General features: G+C 37.1%; 1 protein-coding gene across 6 annotated transcripts in view; it reads right to left on the bottom strand.

Moving 5' to 3' along the window:
- Window positions 1-21,298, bottom strand: part of MTA3 (metastasis associated 1 family member 3) — a 197,564-nt gene that overhangs the window by 76,699 nt on the left and 99,567 nt on the right. For all 6 annotated transcript variants that reach the window (XR_004352956.1, XM_032653367.1, XM_032653366.1 and 3 more), the window contains exons 5-6: window positions 11,065-11,128; window positions 9,925-10,042 (exon numbers count right to left, since the gene is read on the bottom strand). Coding sequence is in view for 5 of the 6 variants with exons in the window: in XM_032653367.1 (XP_032509258.1) it covers window positions 9,925-10,042; window positions 11,065-11,128 (182 nt within the window). In the remaining variant the exon portion in view is untranslated. The remainder of the gene's footprint in view (window positions 1-9,924; window positions 10,043-11,064; window positions 11,129-21,298) is intronic.

The raw sequence follows: 21,298 nt of genomic DNA, 5'->3' as shown, positions 1-21,298 counted from the left end.
CTAGGAGGCTGAACATCCCTTGGTGACTGATGAATCCAGGCTATAGGCTTATTAATGTGTTCCCTCCTAGAATGGGAGCAAGCAGGTATTGAGGCTCAAAAGGAGAAAGCGGGAGGGCAGAATCGGCCAGCCCAACTGCAGTCTCCTAAGTCAGCCACTGCTGTCAGGTAGGGGGCCTGCCCATCCTGCTCCTTGTTCAAAGACAGGTAGGTAACGAAAAAGTCAACTGCCACCCCCAACATAAAGAAGCACAAGCAGACCGGAGTGAGTGCTAGTCCAAAGACATATCAAGTGTTTAAAAGGGTTTTGTTTTTCATTGCTTTTGCTTACAATGCATGTGACCACCTAGAGGGGTGGGATAGGGAGGGTGGGAGGGAGACGCAAGAGGGAGGAGATATGGGGATATATGTATATGTATAGCTGATTCACTTTGTTATACAGCAGAAACTAACACACCATTGTAAAGCAATTATACTCCAATAAAGATGTTTAAAAAAAAAGATTCAATTGGTTCATTTTTAAAAACCATTTACAAACCCAAACATTTGTAAACTGCATGAAACTTTTGAAAGGAAAATGACACAATTATACTCCCCAGTATCTCCAAGAAATACATGTTAAGTAGGATAAATAGTAAAATAGAAAACAAATATAATAATAATTATCTGCATTTTTAAATAATACAAGATGAAATGATGATGCTATTCAGTATTAAGCCCCTTCTATTATATATTCTAGAATGTAAGGGTAAAACTGATATTTACTTTTCAAATTTAAGTCAGTTAAATTGATAAACTTCAATCCTATCCATACATTCTGCAGCATACAGAGGAAAGATAATTCAGTATAAGAATGCTAAATAAATTTGCTATAAACAATAATAAAACACTCCTGAATGCATTTCTACTAACAACTAAAACATACAATACCATGGGATGAGAACAAAAATAACAAGAACATAAAAAGAATACAGAATGTTCTATTCAAACAGTCACTCTAGGGAATTCCCCATTTTGGATTCATCATATCATATAATTACATTTGTATCAATTTAATCACTTTTTCACAAGGGAAAAACTTTTAAGAAGCTTTGGAATCTGTATAATGAAAGCCTCAACTAAGCTGTCAGCACTCTGTAGAATGGTCTTGGGAAATGTATGAGCCAGAGACTGAACCAAGAAGAATTCTAGGCTCTGGTCATGTTCATTCCAGTCACTGCAATAATCTCACTTTCCTCCTCCATTTATGATAATCTGGGCAATTACAATCTGCTCTAGTCCCACACCAGCCCATGAAGCTCTCTCTCTCTGTGAATTCCTACCAAATGTATTTACCAACTACTTACACGATTATATATAGCATCCAATTTTTTGCTTCATACATTCCTCTTCATAATTTTGAAGAAATGTAGATTCAACAATGATTTTATATGTGTTAGCCCTAATCCTTCAGCTATATTTTAAGATTTCTAGAAAATAATGGCAAAGTACTTCTGTATACCCTCAAAGAGTACAGACCATTGTTCAAAGACTGAAGAACTAGGGCTGGATGGATCTGTCATCCTATAGACCCTTTGCTGGACAACTAGAAATATTCTTTGTTCTAAATATAATTCATTTTCTCTGTAACAACCATCAGAGTATATTATATTTAATTCAGAAACACAGAAGGCTGCCATTTATCACCATTTTTATTAATGTTCTGAAAGTTCTGGGCAATGTTTTAAGTGATGCATCAAAGGATAATAGGTTACTAGAAACAAATACTGTATGATATCACTTTATGTGGAATCTTAAAAAGCCAAACTCATTAAAACAGAGCAGAATGGTGGTTACCAGGGGCTGGAAAGGGGGTGGGGTGGAGGGGGATGGGGAAAGGTTGTTTAAGGGTTGTTCCAACCGCTAGGTAAGTAAGTTCTGGAGATCTAATGCACAGCACAGTGATTACAGACAATACTGTTATTATAAACTTCAAAGTTGATAAGAGGCTAGATCTTTGTTCCCACCACAATAAAGAAGTGATAATTATGACACGATAGCTAGCTAATGCTACGGTGGTAACCAACCTGCAATACCTAAATGTAATCAAATCAACAAATTAAACATACACAGTGTTATATGGCAATTATATCTCAATAAAAATAGATTTTAAAAATAAATTACAAGAAAGGCACAATAAAAAATGAATATATAAAACCCAATGGCATTCCAAAGAGAATGAAAACAAAAATGTAAAAAAAAAAAATCACATATATTATGGCAACAAAAATATAAAATACTAAGAAACAAAATTGGAAGTATGTTTATATAAAGAAATTACAAAACTTTCAGAGAACATAACATGACTTAAATAAAGAAGATTTTAAAATCTTAAGGCTGTCATTTTTGTACAAGTACTTGAAGTTAAATTTAACAAAATTTAGTTCTGAAAGCCCACAAAATAATTCAAATATTAATCTCTACAAATCAAAGAATATTACCATTATTAAAAGAGTAATATAAGAGGATCCTCCAAACTGGGTGGGATTATAATATATAGCAACAGTAATCAAACAATGTGGTACTGGCACAAAAATAAACAGAATCAAAACCACAGAAATAGACCAGGTAATATAATTCATATTTGAAATTTTAAATATTACTATAACTATGTAAATATTAACTAACATTTATTTAGTGCTTACTATGTCCCCAAAACCCTTTACAGTAGGGTTCCTCTGTACACAGTGTGCACTGTTGACACTTTGGGCCAACAACTCCTTGTCATGGGGGCTGTCCTGTGCATTGTACTATGCTCAGCAGCAGTCCTGATCTCCACCCACTAGAAGCCAGTAGCATCTCCCCCTCCCCCCAGGTGTGGCAACCAAAAATGTCTACAGACATTGTCTAATGTCCCATGGAAGACAAAACTGCCCTGGGTTACGAACTACTGCGCTCACATGGTTGCAGCCGATATCTGCTTACACTTACTTGTTATGGTCTGGTGTTTTTAAGTTAATTAACATCTACCACATTGCGGAAAACACATTCTGCAAAATTACACACTTGAAAATAATAGTGTCTACGGAAAAACAGGACAAAAATTTTAAAACCTAAGAACCAGAGCACTTAAAAAAAAAAGAAAGTAACAATCATAACAAAAATACCAACACAGTTAAATCTCCACTGACATTTGCACCAAGCACAAAGGTCAGTCAATCCTTTATCTTCTTAAACCCTGGACTTATGCTTCCTCCACCGAGATGTAGGTCATTGTGCACAGTTTCAACAAAATAAAAAATAAAATCTAGGGTATAGGTTTTTATAAACACTGGGGAAGATATTTTTCATTCCTTTATCTGTAACTCTTAAGATGCACCATATACTGTTTTTTTTTTCTTAAACGCTCTTCATCTGTGAGAATAACTGCTTAGAAAAGCCTCAGATGAATTGACAATTTCCACACTATACTGACATTTTTCTATTGACTGTATATGAGCTAATTCAAGTTTAAAAGGCATGTATTTTAGCATAAGAGACTATTCTAATTTAATTCTTTAACTTTCAAAGAGAGACACACCCTAAATTCCCAAATACAGACAGGAGTTATTTAATTAGGAGCAGTAGACAGTTGGTGGCCCGGGAGAAGCAACTGTAATAGCGAACACTGAGCAGCAGGTGCTGTGCTAAATGCTTTACAAGGACTTCCCTGGTGGCACAGTGGTTAAGAATCCCCCTACCAATGCAGGGGACACAGGTTTGATCCCTGGTCTGGGAAGATCCCACATGGCACGAAGCAACTAAGCCCGTGCGCCACAACTACTGAGCCTCCACTCTAGAGCCTGCGAGCCACAACTACTGAGCCTGCATGCCATAACTACTGAAGCCTGCCGCGTGCCTAGAGCCTGTGCTCCACAACAAGAGAAGCCACTGCAATGAGAAGCATGCGCACTGCAATGAAGAGTAGGCCCCGCTCGCCGCAACTAGAGAAAGCCCGCGTGTAGCAACGAAGACCCAACATAGCCAAAAATAAATAAATAAAAATAAAATAAATTTTAAAAAATAAAAAATGCTTTACAAGAATTACTTCATTTGATCATCACAACACTATGATGTATGCACATACATTATTACTCACTTTTTAAAGAGGAAGAAATGGGAACTTGGAGAGGTTAAATAATTTTCGCAAGGTAACTCAGCTAAAACATTGTACAGCCAGATTTTACTCAAAACTGTGAATCCAAAGTCACTTTTGTTTAGTTTTTTTTTTTTTTTTTTTTTTTTTGCGGTACGCGGGCCTCTCACTGCTGTGGCCTCTCCCGTTGTGGAGCACAGGCTCCGGACGCGCAGGCCCAGCGGCCATGGCTCACGGGCCCAGCCGCTCCACGGCACGTGGGATCCTCCCGGACCGGGGCACGAACCCATGTCCCCTGCATCAGCAGGCGGACTCTCAACCACTGTGCCACCAGGGAAGCCCCCTTGTTTAATAATTTAATGTTATAATACTTTTAACAGTTACAAAGTTTAATATGTAAATAATTTCTTAAAATTCCAATTTTACAATACAGCTAAATAATAATTCAAAACTTACTACATATGACATCTTTTTTCTATGGAAAATTCTCTAGGTAGTTATTCAAATTCAATAAAGATCTAAAATCTAAAAAACAAACCTTCACCTTCGCTTGCAAGCTACATACTGATCTTTCCAGATCTCAAGAGTTTGCTAGATGGTGGGTAGCCATAAATGAATTTTAAAATTCTAAAGCCACAAAAAAGAAATATTCACCAGCAAGACAAATGCCACAACAATGTCTTAAATTCATCAGGACACATTCACAAAGAAAGCAAGCCTGTAATATATTCTGGCATGGAGCTGATGCTTCCACCTACTCAGGATATTAATTCAAGTTCTACATCCCATGCCAATGCAAATTGGAGTGGGTACTGGTCTAAACGTACCCACTCAAGAGTATCAAAAGGGTTAGTAAGCACAGACTGCATCAAGTCCTAAATATCTGTTCTTGAATATGATGTTTTCTATGATTTAATTCCCCTGCAAACAGGTACTGGCTGTGTATGAAAGTTTCTATGATGGCAGTGTCTGTGTTTTTCAAGTGTGGTTTAACTGCTGGAGTACCTATCTGCCACCCTACTCCTTCTTCCCAGAAAATATACTAATTAGAAGAAGGGGGTTCTTTAAATCTTGCATCTAGTTGGTTTCCTGATTACAACTGAAAAAAACATTTTGGATACGCTAAATGCTTTAAGTTGAAATAAGAGCCCAAAGTGACTTTATGTTGAAAAATACAATGTTTTTCATTGCTAAAGATGAACACGTATAAATAAAGCTAACAAGTTATAAACTTGGGACTTCCCTGGTGGTGCAGTGGTTAAGAATCTGCCCGCCAGTGCAGGGGACACGGGTACGATCCTGGGAGGATCCCATATGCCGCGGAGCAACTAAGCCCATGTAGCACAACTACTGAGCCTGCGTTCTAGAGCCCGCGTGCCACAACTACTGAGCCCACGTGCTGCAACTACTGAAGCCCGTGCACCTAGAGCCTGTGCTCTGCAACGAGAAGCCACCACAATGAGAAGCCCACGCACAACAAAGGGTAGTCCTTGCTCGTCGCAACTAAAGAAAGCCTGCACACAGTAACTAAGACCCAAAGCAGCCAGAAAAAAAATAATTAAATAAAATAAACTTAACAAGAAATATATAAAATCTGTATTAAAACAAAACAAACAAACAAAAAACTTCCACAAGACCCAAAAGTAGCCTTGAACAAAGAGAAAGAATCCCTTGTGTCTGGATAGGATGTTTCAAAATCATCAATATGTCTGTCTAAATTAACTGCATTCCCAATAAAAACAGGAAGGAAGATTTTTTTTTTCTGGTGTTAGTCAAGCTTGGAAAAATAAGAGGGGAACTAGGCTCACCAGATATTAACACATACTACAAAGCCTCTATAATTAAAACATGGGTTACTAGAGCATGAACAGACAGACAGTCCAGGGGAATAGAACAGAAACCTCAGAAGCAGACCCAATATTATAAAATAATCAATCACTTCCCAAAGTAATCTTAATATTAATACAATTTCAATCAGAATCCTAATGAAATCTGGAAAGGAAGACATTGACAAATTGATGATAAACTTTGACAGTAAGAAAAAAAAACTCATCGACATGAGAACCCTGCCACAACCAAGAAATTTTAAAGAACAACTGAGGGGAAACTTGCCCGACCATTAAACACATAAATAGATAAAATAAACTTGGATCTATCACACAATGGAATACTACAGAACATAATTTCATGGCCCTCTATACATACTTATATAACAAACAGTCTGGGAGAACATGTTAAATTAATAACAGTGGTTAACAGTGGGTTCGAAGGGATGATCTGAGGGACTACTACTTTTTGTTTCCAATATAATTACATTTTCTACCACAATTCATACTGTTTGCAATAAAATAAATTTTAAGATTTAAAAAATGGGAAAAGGCAAAGGGAAAACAGAGCCCCTTCGTTATACTATGTTACAAAGGGACTTCATCATAAGCGCTTCTAACTGCAAGGTCTGGGGGTTTTGACTGTGCAACGAAGAGACAGGATTCTAATCGGCACAGTGGCCTTCAAGTTGATTCTCTGAATCCTAAGGTTCAGTAAGGTACCTCAAGAGACTCAACAGGGCCTTCTCTTCCACTTCACCCACAACAACCTGACTTTCTTATTTAAGGTCATACTGCGTAATAAGAAAGGGTTCTATTGCCTAAATAAAGTTTGTAAACCACCCACCCGGAAGACTACTAAGAGAAACACAATGTTAAAGGCAATTAGTACTTGTTAATGAATTATAAGATCTATTATATTAATGAATATTTAGTCACAACTGGTGTAACTGCCCAAATGCCACAAGCTGTTAAGAATCTTTCCTTTTACCTGGAAGAAGAACCTCAAGGTTCTTACCCTCAAGAATTCAAATCCTTATTGAGAAGTGCTGTAGAATAAATTATTGCATTTTATATATGATTTCATTTCCTAAAATAATTTTTTAAATTCTAAGCTAGGAAAAAAAAAAAAAAAAATTCTAAGCTAGGTAGATATGCTTTCCAAATTACTAACTCTAACCAGCTTTATGCTGTTCAGGGGCAATATCATATGTAAAAGTTTTGCAGATAAGTGGGAACTCATGAGGTTCCATGATCTGATTGTTATGCCCCCCGTTACTTGAAATATCCCAACTTTATTACTTGGTTCAGCATTTATCTTTACATGAGCAATATACAAAATTTTCTAGGCTTTCTATACACCTAGGCTTATGTCAGTGCTCAAGAAAGAACCAAACATAAAAAAAAAAAATTAGGGAGTTCCCCGGTGGTCTAGTGGTTAGGATTTGGAGCTTTCACTGCCACGGCCCAGGTTCAATCCCTGGTCAGGGAACTGAGATCGTGCAAGCCACGGCGCACCCAAAATAAAAATAAATAAATTAAAATTTAAAAATAAATTAAAATACTTCAATAAAATATATATATAAATTTAAAAATTAAAAAGCACAACATTGTAAATCAACTATATTTCAATAAAATATATATATAAATTTTTTTCTTATGAAAAAGAGAGGACCACACAATCAACAGCTCAGGCAGTCCAAAATTTTAAAAGTCAAATAATAAAAATAGCACACAAGATTACATGAACGACAACAGTCTGCAGAGTTTGACAAGGGGAGAGATCAAAGTTCAGGGAGGAGTAACAAAGGGCTGCTTAGGGGATGTAGAACTTGGGTCAGGCGACAAGCACACATGAGCACCAGGGTCACTCCTGGCTTTTGGCCTGTGCATAGATGGACTTACTGAACTATCTCACTAAGAGTGTATACATTTGCCCCAAACTCAAAGAACTGTCACAAAAGAGGGTGAAATGTACTACATATAAATTATACCTTAATTAAAACAAGGAAAAAAAATACCTGTAAATAATTACTTGGAAGACAATTACCATTTTGCATAAAATTTCAGAAACACATGCCTTATGACTTAGCAATTTCATTTCTGGGAACATATTTTCCAGTTATATCCAGAGTACAAAATTATGCATTATATAAAGGACACAATGCAGCACTATTTGTAAAACTTAAAAATCAAGTGTTTTTAAAAATAAAACAATAAATATTTAGTGAACACTTACACGTAGTGATAAAAGTCTAAGATCAAACATTAAGGACTATAAAACAGCCAAAATTATTTCTGGAAGAAAAGATGGTTTGTACAGAACAGAATGCTAATAAACGCAATCTCTCAGCCTATAATAAACCGAGTCACTACTTACAATTTCTTCAAAAAAAACTTCTAAACACAGATGAGTGCAGACGTGGCATTCTGTTCTCAAAGCTTAATTACTGACTGACCTTTCCTTGTACTGAATTCATGAAAATGCAGAAGTCTGCAACCTGTTATTATTCACAGCCACCTCACCTACCCACCACTGACAATGACAACACAACTCTATCCTGAGTTGATTTAACTTTTCTGCATATACTTCCTATAGGTAAGGCAAGGTAAAGAATGCTAATTATATAAACCTTAAGGGATAAATTCTAAACTTCTGTATGACAAAAATTCTCAATTTCTGTATAACAAAAATAAATAAAACAAATTTAAAGTCATTAACTTTTTTAAGTGAGGAGGCAGGCAAAGGGCAAATACTTTTATATTTGTTTACCTTTAATATGCAAAATACTCTTGCCAATACATATAAATAACCAAATAGAAAATACACAAGAAATTTACAGAAGAGCAGTAACGGAAAGCATAAGTAACTTTTAAAAATTAAAGAAAAAAAAAAAAACAGCAACAACAAAAAAAATGAAAAGCCAAGACAATAATATCACAAAATGGGCAAGGGGTTTTCTTTAATAATCTATTGGTGGAAGCATTTGGTTCACTCATATGAAAATTAACAGCCTTTCTGAAGGGGAAAGAAGCATTTTCAATATCTTCCAGGGAGCTATGCTTGAAAAATATTTACACAGCATAAGTATATGTAAAGCTTTTCTAGAAGCATCATTTGTAATATCAAAAAATGTAAACACCTAAAAGTCTGTCAATAGGGTACTGATAAGGGAAATAAACTGTGGCACATCCATGCAGACTTAAGAACTCTAAAGTCACTGAAAAGAATAAAGCCACTCTGCTCATCAGGAAAGATGCTAAAGATACACTATTAACTGAAAGAAGCAACTGCAGAGCAACGTGCAACTTGCCATCCCACAAATACCACACCTGAATGGGTTACAAGCCAGAGCCTGTACCAAAAAAAAAAAATACCCTGAACAATATTAGTAATTAAATATGGGTTTGGAAAGAAGGAAAGGGGGTGGTGTTCATTTTCTATATTACACGTTTCTTTGTGTTTTATTTTTTAATGGTAAGAATGTTTTACTTTTGAAATCAGAAAATAAAGGTTTTAAGTATATAATTATGGCAGAAGAAAGAAAAGTCTTGCTAGGAAGATCTGTTTAAAATGCAAAGCTCTGAATCTCTCTGGTATAGAAACTACGCAGATCAGCCAAAATCCCCACCAAAATGTAAATGTTCACTAGATTGCAAGGCTACCATAGATAGATGACATTAAGGCACTCAGGATCTCAAGGCATGAGCGTGTCACACTGAAACACAAGTTCAACAACACTAACATTCTTAAAGTTGTATTTAAAAGAAAAACACAGGCAGAAAACTCATGAAAGTGTGAAATAAAAAATGAATAACTGATCGATTAAATTATTTTTCATTGCTGTTTGTTGTATTTCTAAAGTTGGAAGAGCCCGTTACTTTTAAACTTTAGCCTGAAAGTTGTTTCTTCCATATGAGGAAAATATCTGAGTTTCAAGGTACATTTGTTTTCATAGGATTTGCAACCCAAAGGAAAACATACCTTCTAAGAGCATTTCTGGAATGTCTGCTTGATATCTAGGTCCCACTCTGATTTCACCTTTGTCAGCTAACAGTGTTTTCACTGAGGGATCATAGACCAATGAGTAGAAAAAAGTATCCTGGAAAAAAAAAAAAGACAGAAAATACCTACGTAAACATAATTCCTTCTACTTTTTATAAAGCAATAAAACCAATGTCACAATAATGAAACCATAAAACTACAGAGTAGGGCTTCCCTGGTGGCACAGTGGTTGAGAGTCCACCTGCCGATGCAGGGGACACGGGTTCGTGCCCCGGTCTGGGAAGATCCCACGTGCCGTGGAGCGGCTGGGTCCGTGAGCCATGGCCGCTGAGCCTGCGCATCTGGAGCCTGTGCTCCGCAATGGGAGAGGCCACAACAGTGAGAGGCCCGCATATCGCAAACAAACAAAAAAAAAAGAAAAAATGTCCCTTTAATTCTGTAAAAACAAAAACCTATGTGTAATAAAGATTTTGGGAAAACAAACACTATGTAATTATAAAGCTTAAATACTGAAATATTATCAATAGTAAAATATTTTCCCCACAACACAAATGATAAAAGTCACATAAAACTACAAAATGTGGAATAGCCTTGCTTACAAGAATTTCCTCCCTTCAATGAAGTGCTTGCTCTAATTCAACCTGTTAAAAATGTTTAAAATGCTTCTTGAAGTTTACAGAAAAAAAATATTTTTAGTTGACAAAGTTTATTAGGATTCCAGGGAAGAAAGCAGACCACCAATGGTAAAATCTCATCTGCAAACAGTGGAAAAGAAATGCTATTTATTTAAAAAGAAAAAAAGGGAGGAGGACCAAGTATACTGAAGTCATTTATTTCATAAAGCCAAAAATAGTTCTTCCACTACCAACTAAATCACGTGCTATACTTTACAAGCTTTTCAGTACCAAGCAAAAGAGACAGACAGACATGGGAGTTTTTGCCAACTTTTATCTCAGTTAACCAGAAAAATAAAATTAACTGAATGCAGTCCAGTCATTATACTTTTACCATAATACTGCTATCATTGTCCAATAATTTGTTAGAAGAAGAAATAATACAAAAGTATGGGCTTCTTATGAAATAGAGGGAAAACCAAAAACAAGTATAATTGTGAATTACCTCTTTATCAAGATATGACAATACAGACTCTGTCTCATTCAGAAGGGCAACACTGCATTTCCCCCTGTTGAAAGAGGAGAAAAGTGAATAAATAAAGGCCACCTCACCCTCACAGTGATGATATATACAAAGTTAGGAATATTCAAAATGTAAAGGTGGTATTAAGAAACTAGATGGCTTTTAGGAAAATCTATATATGTATATACTTGGACTCTCTACCATCTTGGTTTTGTGTAACCTAAAAAATAAGGCTGTGTTTGTAGACATTTATTGAGAGGCTAATCTGGGGAAGGAACAACGTTAGGCAGTAAATCCTTGTAACATAAAACACTTTATAGGTATTTCCTAATTTTTCAAGAAAAAAAAGAAGAGTACAATGCAATATTCAGACTAAGAGCTAGTTTCTGAATCTGTAAAGAGTTAATATGAGGTAATTTTATACAAGGGATTTTCAAAGACAACACCATGCAAACCAGTGCCTGAAATAACCTTCAAATTTTTAAAGTAGCCACTGCATATGAGAACCTAAAATAATATACATTCACATCAGGATTAAGTAACTTACCTTTACTGAAACTGTTCTAAAGACTAGTTAAAATTTAAATACAAGAAACTCCTGGAGAGCAAGGGGCAAATAAGATTCATGGACCTTGAAGTCTCATGGCATTTACCTTTGATAATAGCTGGGTGTGTGCTTGGAAAGGAAATGTCTATTTTAAAAAAGGCTTACAGGACATGGAAGCAACCTAAGTGTCCATCGACAGATGAATGGATAAAGATGTGGCACCTATATACAATGGAATATTACTCAGCCATAAAAAGAAACGAAATTGAGTTATTTGTAGTGAGGTGGATGGACCTAGAGTCTTGTCATACAGAGTGAAGTAAGTCAGAAAGAGAAAGACAAATACCGTATGCTAACACATATATATGGAATTTAAGGGAAAAAAAGGTCATGAAGAACCTAGGGTAAGACAGGAATAAAGACACAGACCTACTGGAGAACGGACTTAAGGATATAGGGAGGGGGAAGGGTGAGCTGTGACAAAGCGAGAGAAAGGCATGGACATATATACACTACCAAACGTAAGGTAGATAGCGAGTAGGAAGCAGCCGCATAGCACAGGGAGATCAGCTCGGTGCTTTGTGACCACCTAGAGGGGTGGGATAGGGAGGGTGGGAGGGACACGCAAGAGGGAGGAGCTATGGGGATATATGTATATGTATAACTGATTCACTTTGTTATAAAGCAGAAACTAACACAACACTGTAAAGCAAGTATACTCCAATAAAGATGTATGTATGTATGTATGAATAAATAAATAAATAAATAAATTTTTAAAAAAAGAGGTAAAAAAGGCTTATCTAGACCTGAGAAAAATCAGGGTTATTCAGGTAGTTGTATTTATTACCACTTTTAAAATTATTCTCCCAGCTTGAAAACTTCAATATAGCTACAAATTTGACAGGAGAATTTTGATAGACTATTCAAGTTACAGATATTGGTCAGGGCTCACAAAATATTTTTTATATGTCATAATATCATTTGATTTTCTAAACAAAAGTCACTACTTGCTCTCCATGAAATAGCCTGCAAAAACAAATGCATCAAATATATATTAAATAGGAAGCTTGTTGTTAGATTATCAGAGTGAAATACAATTCAAAGGAAAAAATTACCAAAAGCAAAACTTTTGCAAAAGTAAAATATTAACACATAAGTAAAAAATTATAGTTCACTAAAAAAAAAAAAAAAATTATAGTTTACTAAACATTTTGCAACTGTATATTCCTTAAATCTAAAAAAAGATTTCCTCTCATCAAAACATCTTTCTCTGTTAATCATCTTAGGTTGTTATCGCTTCAAAAGATTTCTCTCAGGGACTTCCCTGGTGGCGCCGTGGTTAAGAATCCACCTGCCAATGCAGGGGACATGGGTTCGAGCCTTGGTCCAGGAAGATCCCACAGGCTGCAGAGCAGCTAAGCCCGTGCACCACAACTACTGAGCCTGCGCTCTAGAGCCCGCGAGCCACAGCTACTGAGCCCGCGCGCCTAGAGTCCGTGCTCCGCAACAAGAGAAGCCACCGCAGTGAAAAGCCCGTGCACCTCAATGAAGAGTAGCCCCCGCTCACTGCAACTAGAGAAAGCCTGCTTACAGCAAAGAAGACCCAATGCAGCCAAAAATAAATAAATAAATTTATTTTTTAAAAAAATAAGATTTCTCTGTGAGCATGTGGTATTTCCATATTATCCTGTCAAATCTCTAATTTGATTACCAGGAGCTATAAAGGTTTTCTGCTTTTCTAATATATTTTATTCATGCATATTACTGAAGCAGAAAAATTAACATTATTACTTCAATGCATATGTAAAGTCAACAATTACATGACAAGCTCTTACAAAGGACAGAATTACGAGCAGGGAAATGGCTCTGTTGCTGTTACCGCATCTACAGCTGCCACAGAAGAACCTCTTATGACCTGTGAATACATGCTTATACATGCAAGAGTGCTTAAGCAGCAAACGGGATTTCCAAAAATAGTTTCATTTACTTCTCTTGCCTCAATAACTGCTGACAAAGCAGTATTTCTAACATTTAATACTTAATCACCTAGAAAAAATATTTTTTTAAGTTCTCTAAAGTCAGGTTTTTTTTTTAAATGGAGAGGAGCAGATGCTGTAAATGTTACTCTAATAGATATCACTTGAATTTTATAGGATAACAGACACTGAAAATTCATTAAAAGAATATAGCATAGGGCTTCCTTGGTGGCGCAGTGGTTGAGAGTCCGCCTGCCGATGCAGGGGACACAGGTTTGTGCCCCAGGTCTGGGAAGATCCCACGTGCCGCGGAGCGGCTGGGCCCGTGAACCATGGCCACTGAGCCTGCGCGTCCGGAGCCTGTGCTCCACAACGGGAGAGGCCACAACAGTGAGAGGCCCGCGTACCGCAAAAAAAACCCAAAAAACAAACAAACAAAAAAATATAGCATAAAGTTGCCTCCATACTGTCTGAAATGACAAAAGAATTTAATAACTAAATCATTATTTTCATATTTATATCAGGAGATAAGGAAACACTGATTATACTGTTTTAGAGGCACAACGTGATTACAAAACCAATAGAAGGATAGATATCCCAACCAATCTAAAATATAAGTTATTTTTGGAAATGCAGATTTTATGCAAAGAGGAAAGGATAATAGGTAATTTTAGTTCTTAATTTTTCTTTAATGTAGTATTGTACCTTTTTCCCCATTAAAAATGAAAATGTGACACTTAAATTTTCATGTACATATATTAACAGCTAACAAAGTAAGAGGTTCAGTCAGAATTATTTTATGAAGTAAATATGAATATGTAATTAACACATGTACCACCACGCCAAGAGTTGTTGATAAAAGTAGTTTAAAAAGAGATTTAAAGTGTTGGCTTCCTTTATGCTGAACAAATCTTGGCTCACAGGAAAAAGCATGATAAATTTTAAGCTAACAGCAAACTAAAGGAACTATTATCAACTTCTGAATATAGATAACCCAATTGTTTTACCCTGAACCTCAAGCAATGAACCTAACTGTAACTTTGTATGGGGACAGATGATTATTAGACTTATTGTGATCATTTCATAATGTATGCAAATGTCAAATAACTATTTAGTACACCTGAAACTAACATAATGTATGTCAACTATATTTCAATTTTTAACATATGCAAAAACAAACTATTTGCCAGTGTGGCGGGGGAAGACGCTCAACATTCTCAGCCATTAGGAAAACGCAAACTCAAAACCACAGTGAGATACACTTCACAGAAAACCACAAGGATGCCTACAATGAAAAACACAGACAATAACTAGTGTTGACGTGGATGTGGAGAAACTGGAACCCTAATACTTTGCTGGTGAGGATATAAAACTGTGCAGTCACTTCTGAAATCAGTTTGGCCGTTCCTCAAAATGTTAAACAGAGTTGCCCTCTGACCTGGCAATTCCACTCCTAAGCCTGATACCAGAAAAGAAAACATACATCCACAGAAAAACCTGTGCACGGATGTTCACAGCAGCATTATTCATAACAGCCAAGAAGTGGAAACAACCCAAATTTCCATCAGCTCATGAATGGGTAAACAAAATGTGTAGTTCTGGTCCAAGTCCAAAGGCCTGAGAACCAGGAGTGCTGATGCTGTAAATCCCAGTCCGAGGGCAGGAGACCGAGGTCCCAGCTTAGTCAGTCACACAGAGAGAGAAGTCTCCCTTCCTCTACCTTTTTGCTCTTTTCAGATCTTCAACAGATTAGAAGAGGTTTCCCCCACACGGGGGGCGGGGGGGGCAATCTGCTTTACTCAGTCTACTGATTCTAATAATCTCTTCCGGAAACACCCTCACGGACACACCCAGAATGCTTAACCAGATATCTGGGCCTCACATAGCCCCAGTCAAGTTGACACATGAAATTAACCATCACAATATCTCAATAAAGTTATTATTAAAAAAATATATAATATATATATATTATTCTTCAAAACTGTCAAGGTCATGAAAAACAAGGAAAGACTGGGATACACACCAGAGGAAACTATGGAGACATGATACCTAAATGAAATGTCAGAGTAAATCGTGAAACAAAAAAAGGACATCAGAAAAAGAATGGTACTATCTGAATAAAGTCTGGAGCTTAGTCAATAGTAATACATCTATGTCAATTTCTTGGCTTTGATAAAGATGTAATGATTCTATAAATCATCAACATTAGGGGAAACTGAGTGAAGAGTACACGGGAACTCTCTGTACCATCCTTGCAGCTTTGTTTGTAAATCTAAAAGTATCCCAAAATAAAATGCTTATTTTTTTAAGACCCCCCCCCCCAAAACAGGGGCATTTGTGTCATTGGTCTTATGAGTCTTATATTAGCCACAAACTGAATTCTGAGCACTTTTTCATGTAAAGAACCATGCCTGGTTCTGTGACTGGAAATTCAGCAAACAGTTTTATACAGCATTTAATCCATGGAATACAATGAACAAATTTTTAAAAAATTAATGAAGTTCAAAGATCCAAAATGCTTTCATAAGATTACATTTCTCAACAGCAGCAATGTAAGATAGGTCAAATGAAAAGATTCAAAATTCTGAGGGAAATTATTTCCAAACCAGAAATATATGCCTAAACAAACATCAGTCAAGTGTGAAAAACATCTTCAGATAAGCAAGGACTAAAATTTTTTACATTTTAGAAGACTAATCAAAAGGAAAAGGCAAAACAATTATTAACTCCAAGGAAAACATGAGATTGTACAACAATGAATTATGTGAGGAATATTTATGCGTTCATAAAATACAGATTATTAAGTTAAATAAAATTGTGATATACTGGAAATACAAAGGAAAGGGAATGGAAAAGAGAAAGTGAAGAGAGATTTCTAAAATTTTTAGAAATGAACAGTAGCAGTATCAGAGTAGTATAAATGCCAAGGTCAATGTCAGAGAAGTTGCGTGAGTAGGTAAGACAGGAATGAAAAGCCAAGAAGAGAAGTTTGAGCTTAATGTGATAGCTCAATGGATTTTGTGAAGAAGCATGACAAGCAGTGCTTTGGAAAGCCCCTTCCGTCTGTGGCATGTGGAAGAAAGCAAAGCAACAAGTTATTAACCCATGATCCTGGAGATATGGTAACAAACATGAAAGAAACTATCAAAGAGGAATTCAAGGGGAAAAAAAATCCTCTCTTGGTGCCACTTTTCCCTTTTATAACTAGGAGAAAGCAGAATGTTCAAAAGAAGATGCTAGGATTAGGAAGCTCCTCTTCTCCAAGACAGGATGACAAATTGTTTTGATTACTAGGAAAAATCTCACAAGCATTTCTTTCCACAACCATGTGGAACACCAGTACTCGGGACAATATGTAGGCTATCCTGTGATACAGCCCAATGCATTTCTTTCTTTTTTTTTTAGTCTTTAAATTTATTTATTTATTTATGTCTGTGTTGGATCTTCGTTTCTGTGCGAGGGCCCTCTCTAGTTGTGGCAAGTGGGGGCCACTCTTCATCGCGGTGCGCGGGCCTCTCACTATCGCGGCCTCTCTTGTTGCGGAGCACAGGCTCCAGACGCGCAGGCTCAGTAGTTGTGGCTCACGGGGCCCAGTTGCTCTGTGGCATGTGGGATCCTCCCAGACCAGGGCTCGAACTCGTGTCCGCTGCACTGACAGATTCTCAACCACTGCGCCACCAGGGAAGCCCCAGCCCAATGCATTTCTGCATTATGACCTTAGTTGGAGAAGAAAACACTTCAACCCACAGGGTTGATCATTTCAAAGGAAAGATTATATAGTATAAACACAACATTCAAGAAAAGGTGTGCTAAACATGTAGACTTTAAAATGTTAAATTGTGATATGATTTTTCCCGTTTTCTATGTTCTTCCTCTAGTCCTCCTCTTCCTAAGCAATCCTAAGAGCCTAAGTATACTAAGAAAATAACTATCTTTATGTTACATTCATCTCTTAAGTAGCACTACTTATAGTCTCAATAGCACTCTTCTGGCTAACTTAAATTTTGTTTACAGATACCAAGAAAATTGCAAAAATCTAACATCTTAAAATAAAAATACTGACACAATGAAATGTACAGGAAGAAAACTGCCTTTGTTTGAATTTTGTTTTAAAGATTCCAAGTAAGTTTCTTTAACGTTAGTAGCCAAACTGGAGAGAGACTGCTAATCCACAGTGGAGTTCTATTTTATTACTTGTATACTTAAAACTTAGCATTACTACTTATTTATCAATAAACATAAATCTGTAAAAATTGGTTTTCTCTGAAGATTTTTAAAAGGCCTCAACACAGACTTCCCTGGTGGTCTAGTGGGTAAGACTCCGTGCTCCCAATGCAGGCCCCCCCCCCCACCCCGCCCCAGTTTGATCCCCAGTCTGGGAACTAGATCCTGCAAGCATGCCACAACTAAGAAGCCTTCAGGAAGGGAGGGGGAAAGGGAGGGGGGAGGGAGGGAGGAAAGAAGGGAGGGAGGAATAAAAATTTTTTTTTAACCTTTAAGCTTTAAAACTAAATAAAATAGAATAAAATGATCTACCAAATATCCTCATCATTGAGGCATCCCTGAAATTTCAGGATACAATGGATAAGAGAATTCTAAGATTTAAAAGCTGGAAAAAAACAGGTAATATGCAGAGTATGGAGAATCTATGTGATATAAAACTACTTTCAATGACAATAGATGTTTGAGGACACTGGGGTTAGTCATCTTCAACCCAAAATTAAATTCCAAGCCAAACTATGTATCACATGTGTAGTAATAAATTATCTATGAATTTCATTCCAGAATAGCATAGGAAGTATTAAAAAATATGTAAAAGAGAGGCTGAGTCTGATAAAGTTGATAGCCTCTGCTGTAAGTTGTTATACACTAAAACATAAAACTAAAATTAAGAGTCATAACCAAAAAACACAGAAGCCTTCCAACTAGTATATGAAGAACAGTATAATTAGAATATCACCACTCTATAACAACTGTGATTAATGGAACTCCAGGCAATAAGCATCAAATAAGTGCCAGTAACATCCAGAAATGAGAGATTATATACCTCCTAATGTACAACACCACCTATGAAGAAGTTTTTGTCTCTTGTACTTCACTCTTCCCCAAGGCAGGGCAGGAGGAATGAAGGAAACCACGTCCTCTATTACCAATTCACGAGAAATATGAGGGAGAGGGGAACGTGGTTGAACACAGGGGGATACAATCAGCAAAATCAAAACGGTGAGAAACAAAATCCTCAATTCATCAACAAAAAAATAGTGGGGGGGGAGGAGGGGAGAGAGAGATAGGGAGAGACAAAGGGAAGCCTTCATTTATTTTCCCCTAAGGCCCCAACTGATTTGGCACCATATACTGAAAAGACCACCCTTTTTCCACAACACTGCACAGGCGCCTTCATCAAATATCAAGTTGTACTATATATGCGGGTCTGTTCTGGCTTTTCTATTCTGTTCCACTGGTTTATTTCACAATCCACTTACCTGTACTACCCTACATTAATTACTGCAGCTATACAAGTGTCTTAATATCGAATGATATAAACCTCTAACATTTTTGTTCTTCAAGACTGACTTTATCAATGGTTCTCAAACTTTTTGGTCTCAAGATCTCTTTTTTTTATTATTATTTTTTTATTTATTTAGGCTGCGTTGGGTCTTTGCTGCTGGGCGCGGGCTTTCTCTAGTTGCAGTGAGCGGGGGCTACCCTTCATTGTGGTGCGCGGGCCTCTCATTGCAGTGGCCTCCCTTGTTGCACAGTACAGGCTCTAGGGTGTTCGGGCTTCACTAGTGGCGGCATGCGGGCTCAGCGGCTGTGGCTCACGGGCTCCAGAGTGCAGGCTCAGCAGCTGTGGAGCACAGGCTTAGCTGCTCCGCGGCACGTGGAATCCTCCCGGACCAGGGCTCGAACCCGTGTCCCCTGCACTGCCTGGTGGACTCGTAGCCACTCGTAGCCACTGCACCACCAGGGAAGCCCCCTCAAGATCTCTTTTAAGTTCCTAAAAATTATTGAGAACCTCAATGAACTTTTGCCTTTGTGGGTTACATCTATCAATATTTACCATGATAGAAATTAAAACTAAAAATTTGACATTAATTTAAAATAAAAATAAACATATTAGCAAATATTTGTTATTAATAATTACTATATTCCCCCCCCCAAATTAATGAGAACAGTGGCGTTATTTTACATTTTTGCAAATCTCTTCAATGTCTGGCTTAACAGACAACCAGGTTTTCACATAAGTAACTAGTTTACTTCATTTTCAAAGAACATCCGTCAAATACTCATGTCTCAATAACCACAGTTCGGGCTTCCCTGGTGGCGCAGTGGTTGAGAGTCCGCCTGCCGATACACTGGACGCGGGTTCCTGTGCTGGTCCGGGAAGATCCCACATGCCGCGGAGCGGCTGGGCCCGTGGGCCGTGGTCGCTGAGCCTGCACGTCCGGAACCTGTGCTTCGCAATGGGAGAGGCCACAACAGTGAGAGGCCCGCGTACCGCAAAAAAAATAAATAAAATTTAAAAAATAACCACAGTTCATCTCTCAGTGGTTATTTCAGGCAAAAATGGTGTTCCATGAAAAAGGTAGCTAGTTTAGCTCATATTTCAAACAAGCCCATGAGTTTTTTCTCAAAATGATCATCCCACTTCTATATGCAGCAGAAACGATTTATGCATACTTCCCATTTCAGCACATGCAACATTAAAAAGATGTGGAATCTCTTTTTTTCTTCCCGTTTTATTGAGGTATAATTGACATACAGCACCATGTAAGTTTAAGGGGTACAGCATAATGATTTGACTTACATACATCGGAAAATGAAGATGTATAATCTCTTGAAATAAGGGAGAGGTGATGGTTGCACAACGTTGTCAGTGTACTGAATCTTTTATACTGAATTGTACCCTGTATACTGTACAGTGGTTAACATGTTGTGTGAATTTTTCCTCAATTTTTAAAAAAAGGCAGTTGAGACTTATTAAAATTAATAAATGGTACTGTTTCGCCAAGAACATTCTTAAGTGGAACTTGTCTTTTTTTTTTCTTTTCTTAATTGCAAATGCATACGGTACAGTGACGAATATAGCACAGTTTGGTGACACTGACGTGATTCCTGCTGACTTGGTGCCAGCAGTTTACCCACCATTGCTTTTGCACATGATTTTGCTTTTGCAAAATCAACATGGAGAAAAGGCAAATAACAATCTTACTGTTGTTATGAGAATAGTTTTGATCTCAAAAAGGCCCTCTTGAATGGGTCTACGGGGACATCCAGAAGTACACGAACCATGATTTGAAAAGTTCTTGGTCCTTTCGATTCCCAGAGATTTTGGACTCAGCTTCTCAATTTATACACACATACACATACACAGACACACACACACACACACACACACAACCCTGCTAAGCTTTTCTTTGGAATTACATTGAATCTTTGGATCAATTTGGGAAAAACAGACTTACTGTCATTTATTTACTTAATCTTTAATTCCTTTAGCAATACTCTGTAATTTCTGTGTGGAGTTTTTACACATCTTTCCCTCTTTTTAGACATCTTTTATTTTTTTTTATTTATTTTTATCTTATTTTTGGCTGCGTTGGGGCTTCGTTGCAGCGTGCAAGCTTCTCACTGAGGTGGCTTCCTTGTTGCGGAGCACAGGCTCTAGGCATGTGGGCTTCAGTCGTTGTGG

This window comes from Phocoena sinus, chromosome 13 (genome assembly GCF_008692025.1).
Source record: "Phocoena sinus isolate mPhoSin1 chromosome 13, mPhoSin1.pri, whole genome shotgun sequence".
Lineage (NCBI taxonomy): Eukaryota > Metazoa > Chordata > Mammalia > Artiodactyla > Phocoenidae > Phocoena > Phocoena sinus.
The sequence above is the reverse complement of the archived record's forward strand: the minus strand, read 5'-3'. Positions and strand labels throughout refer to the sequence as shown.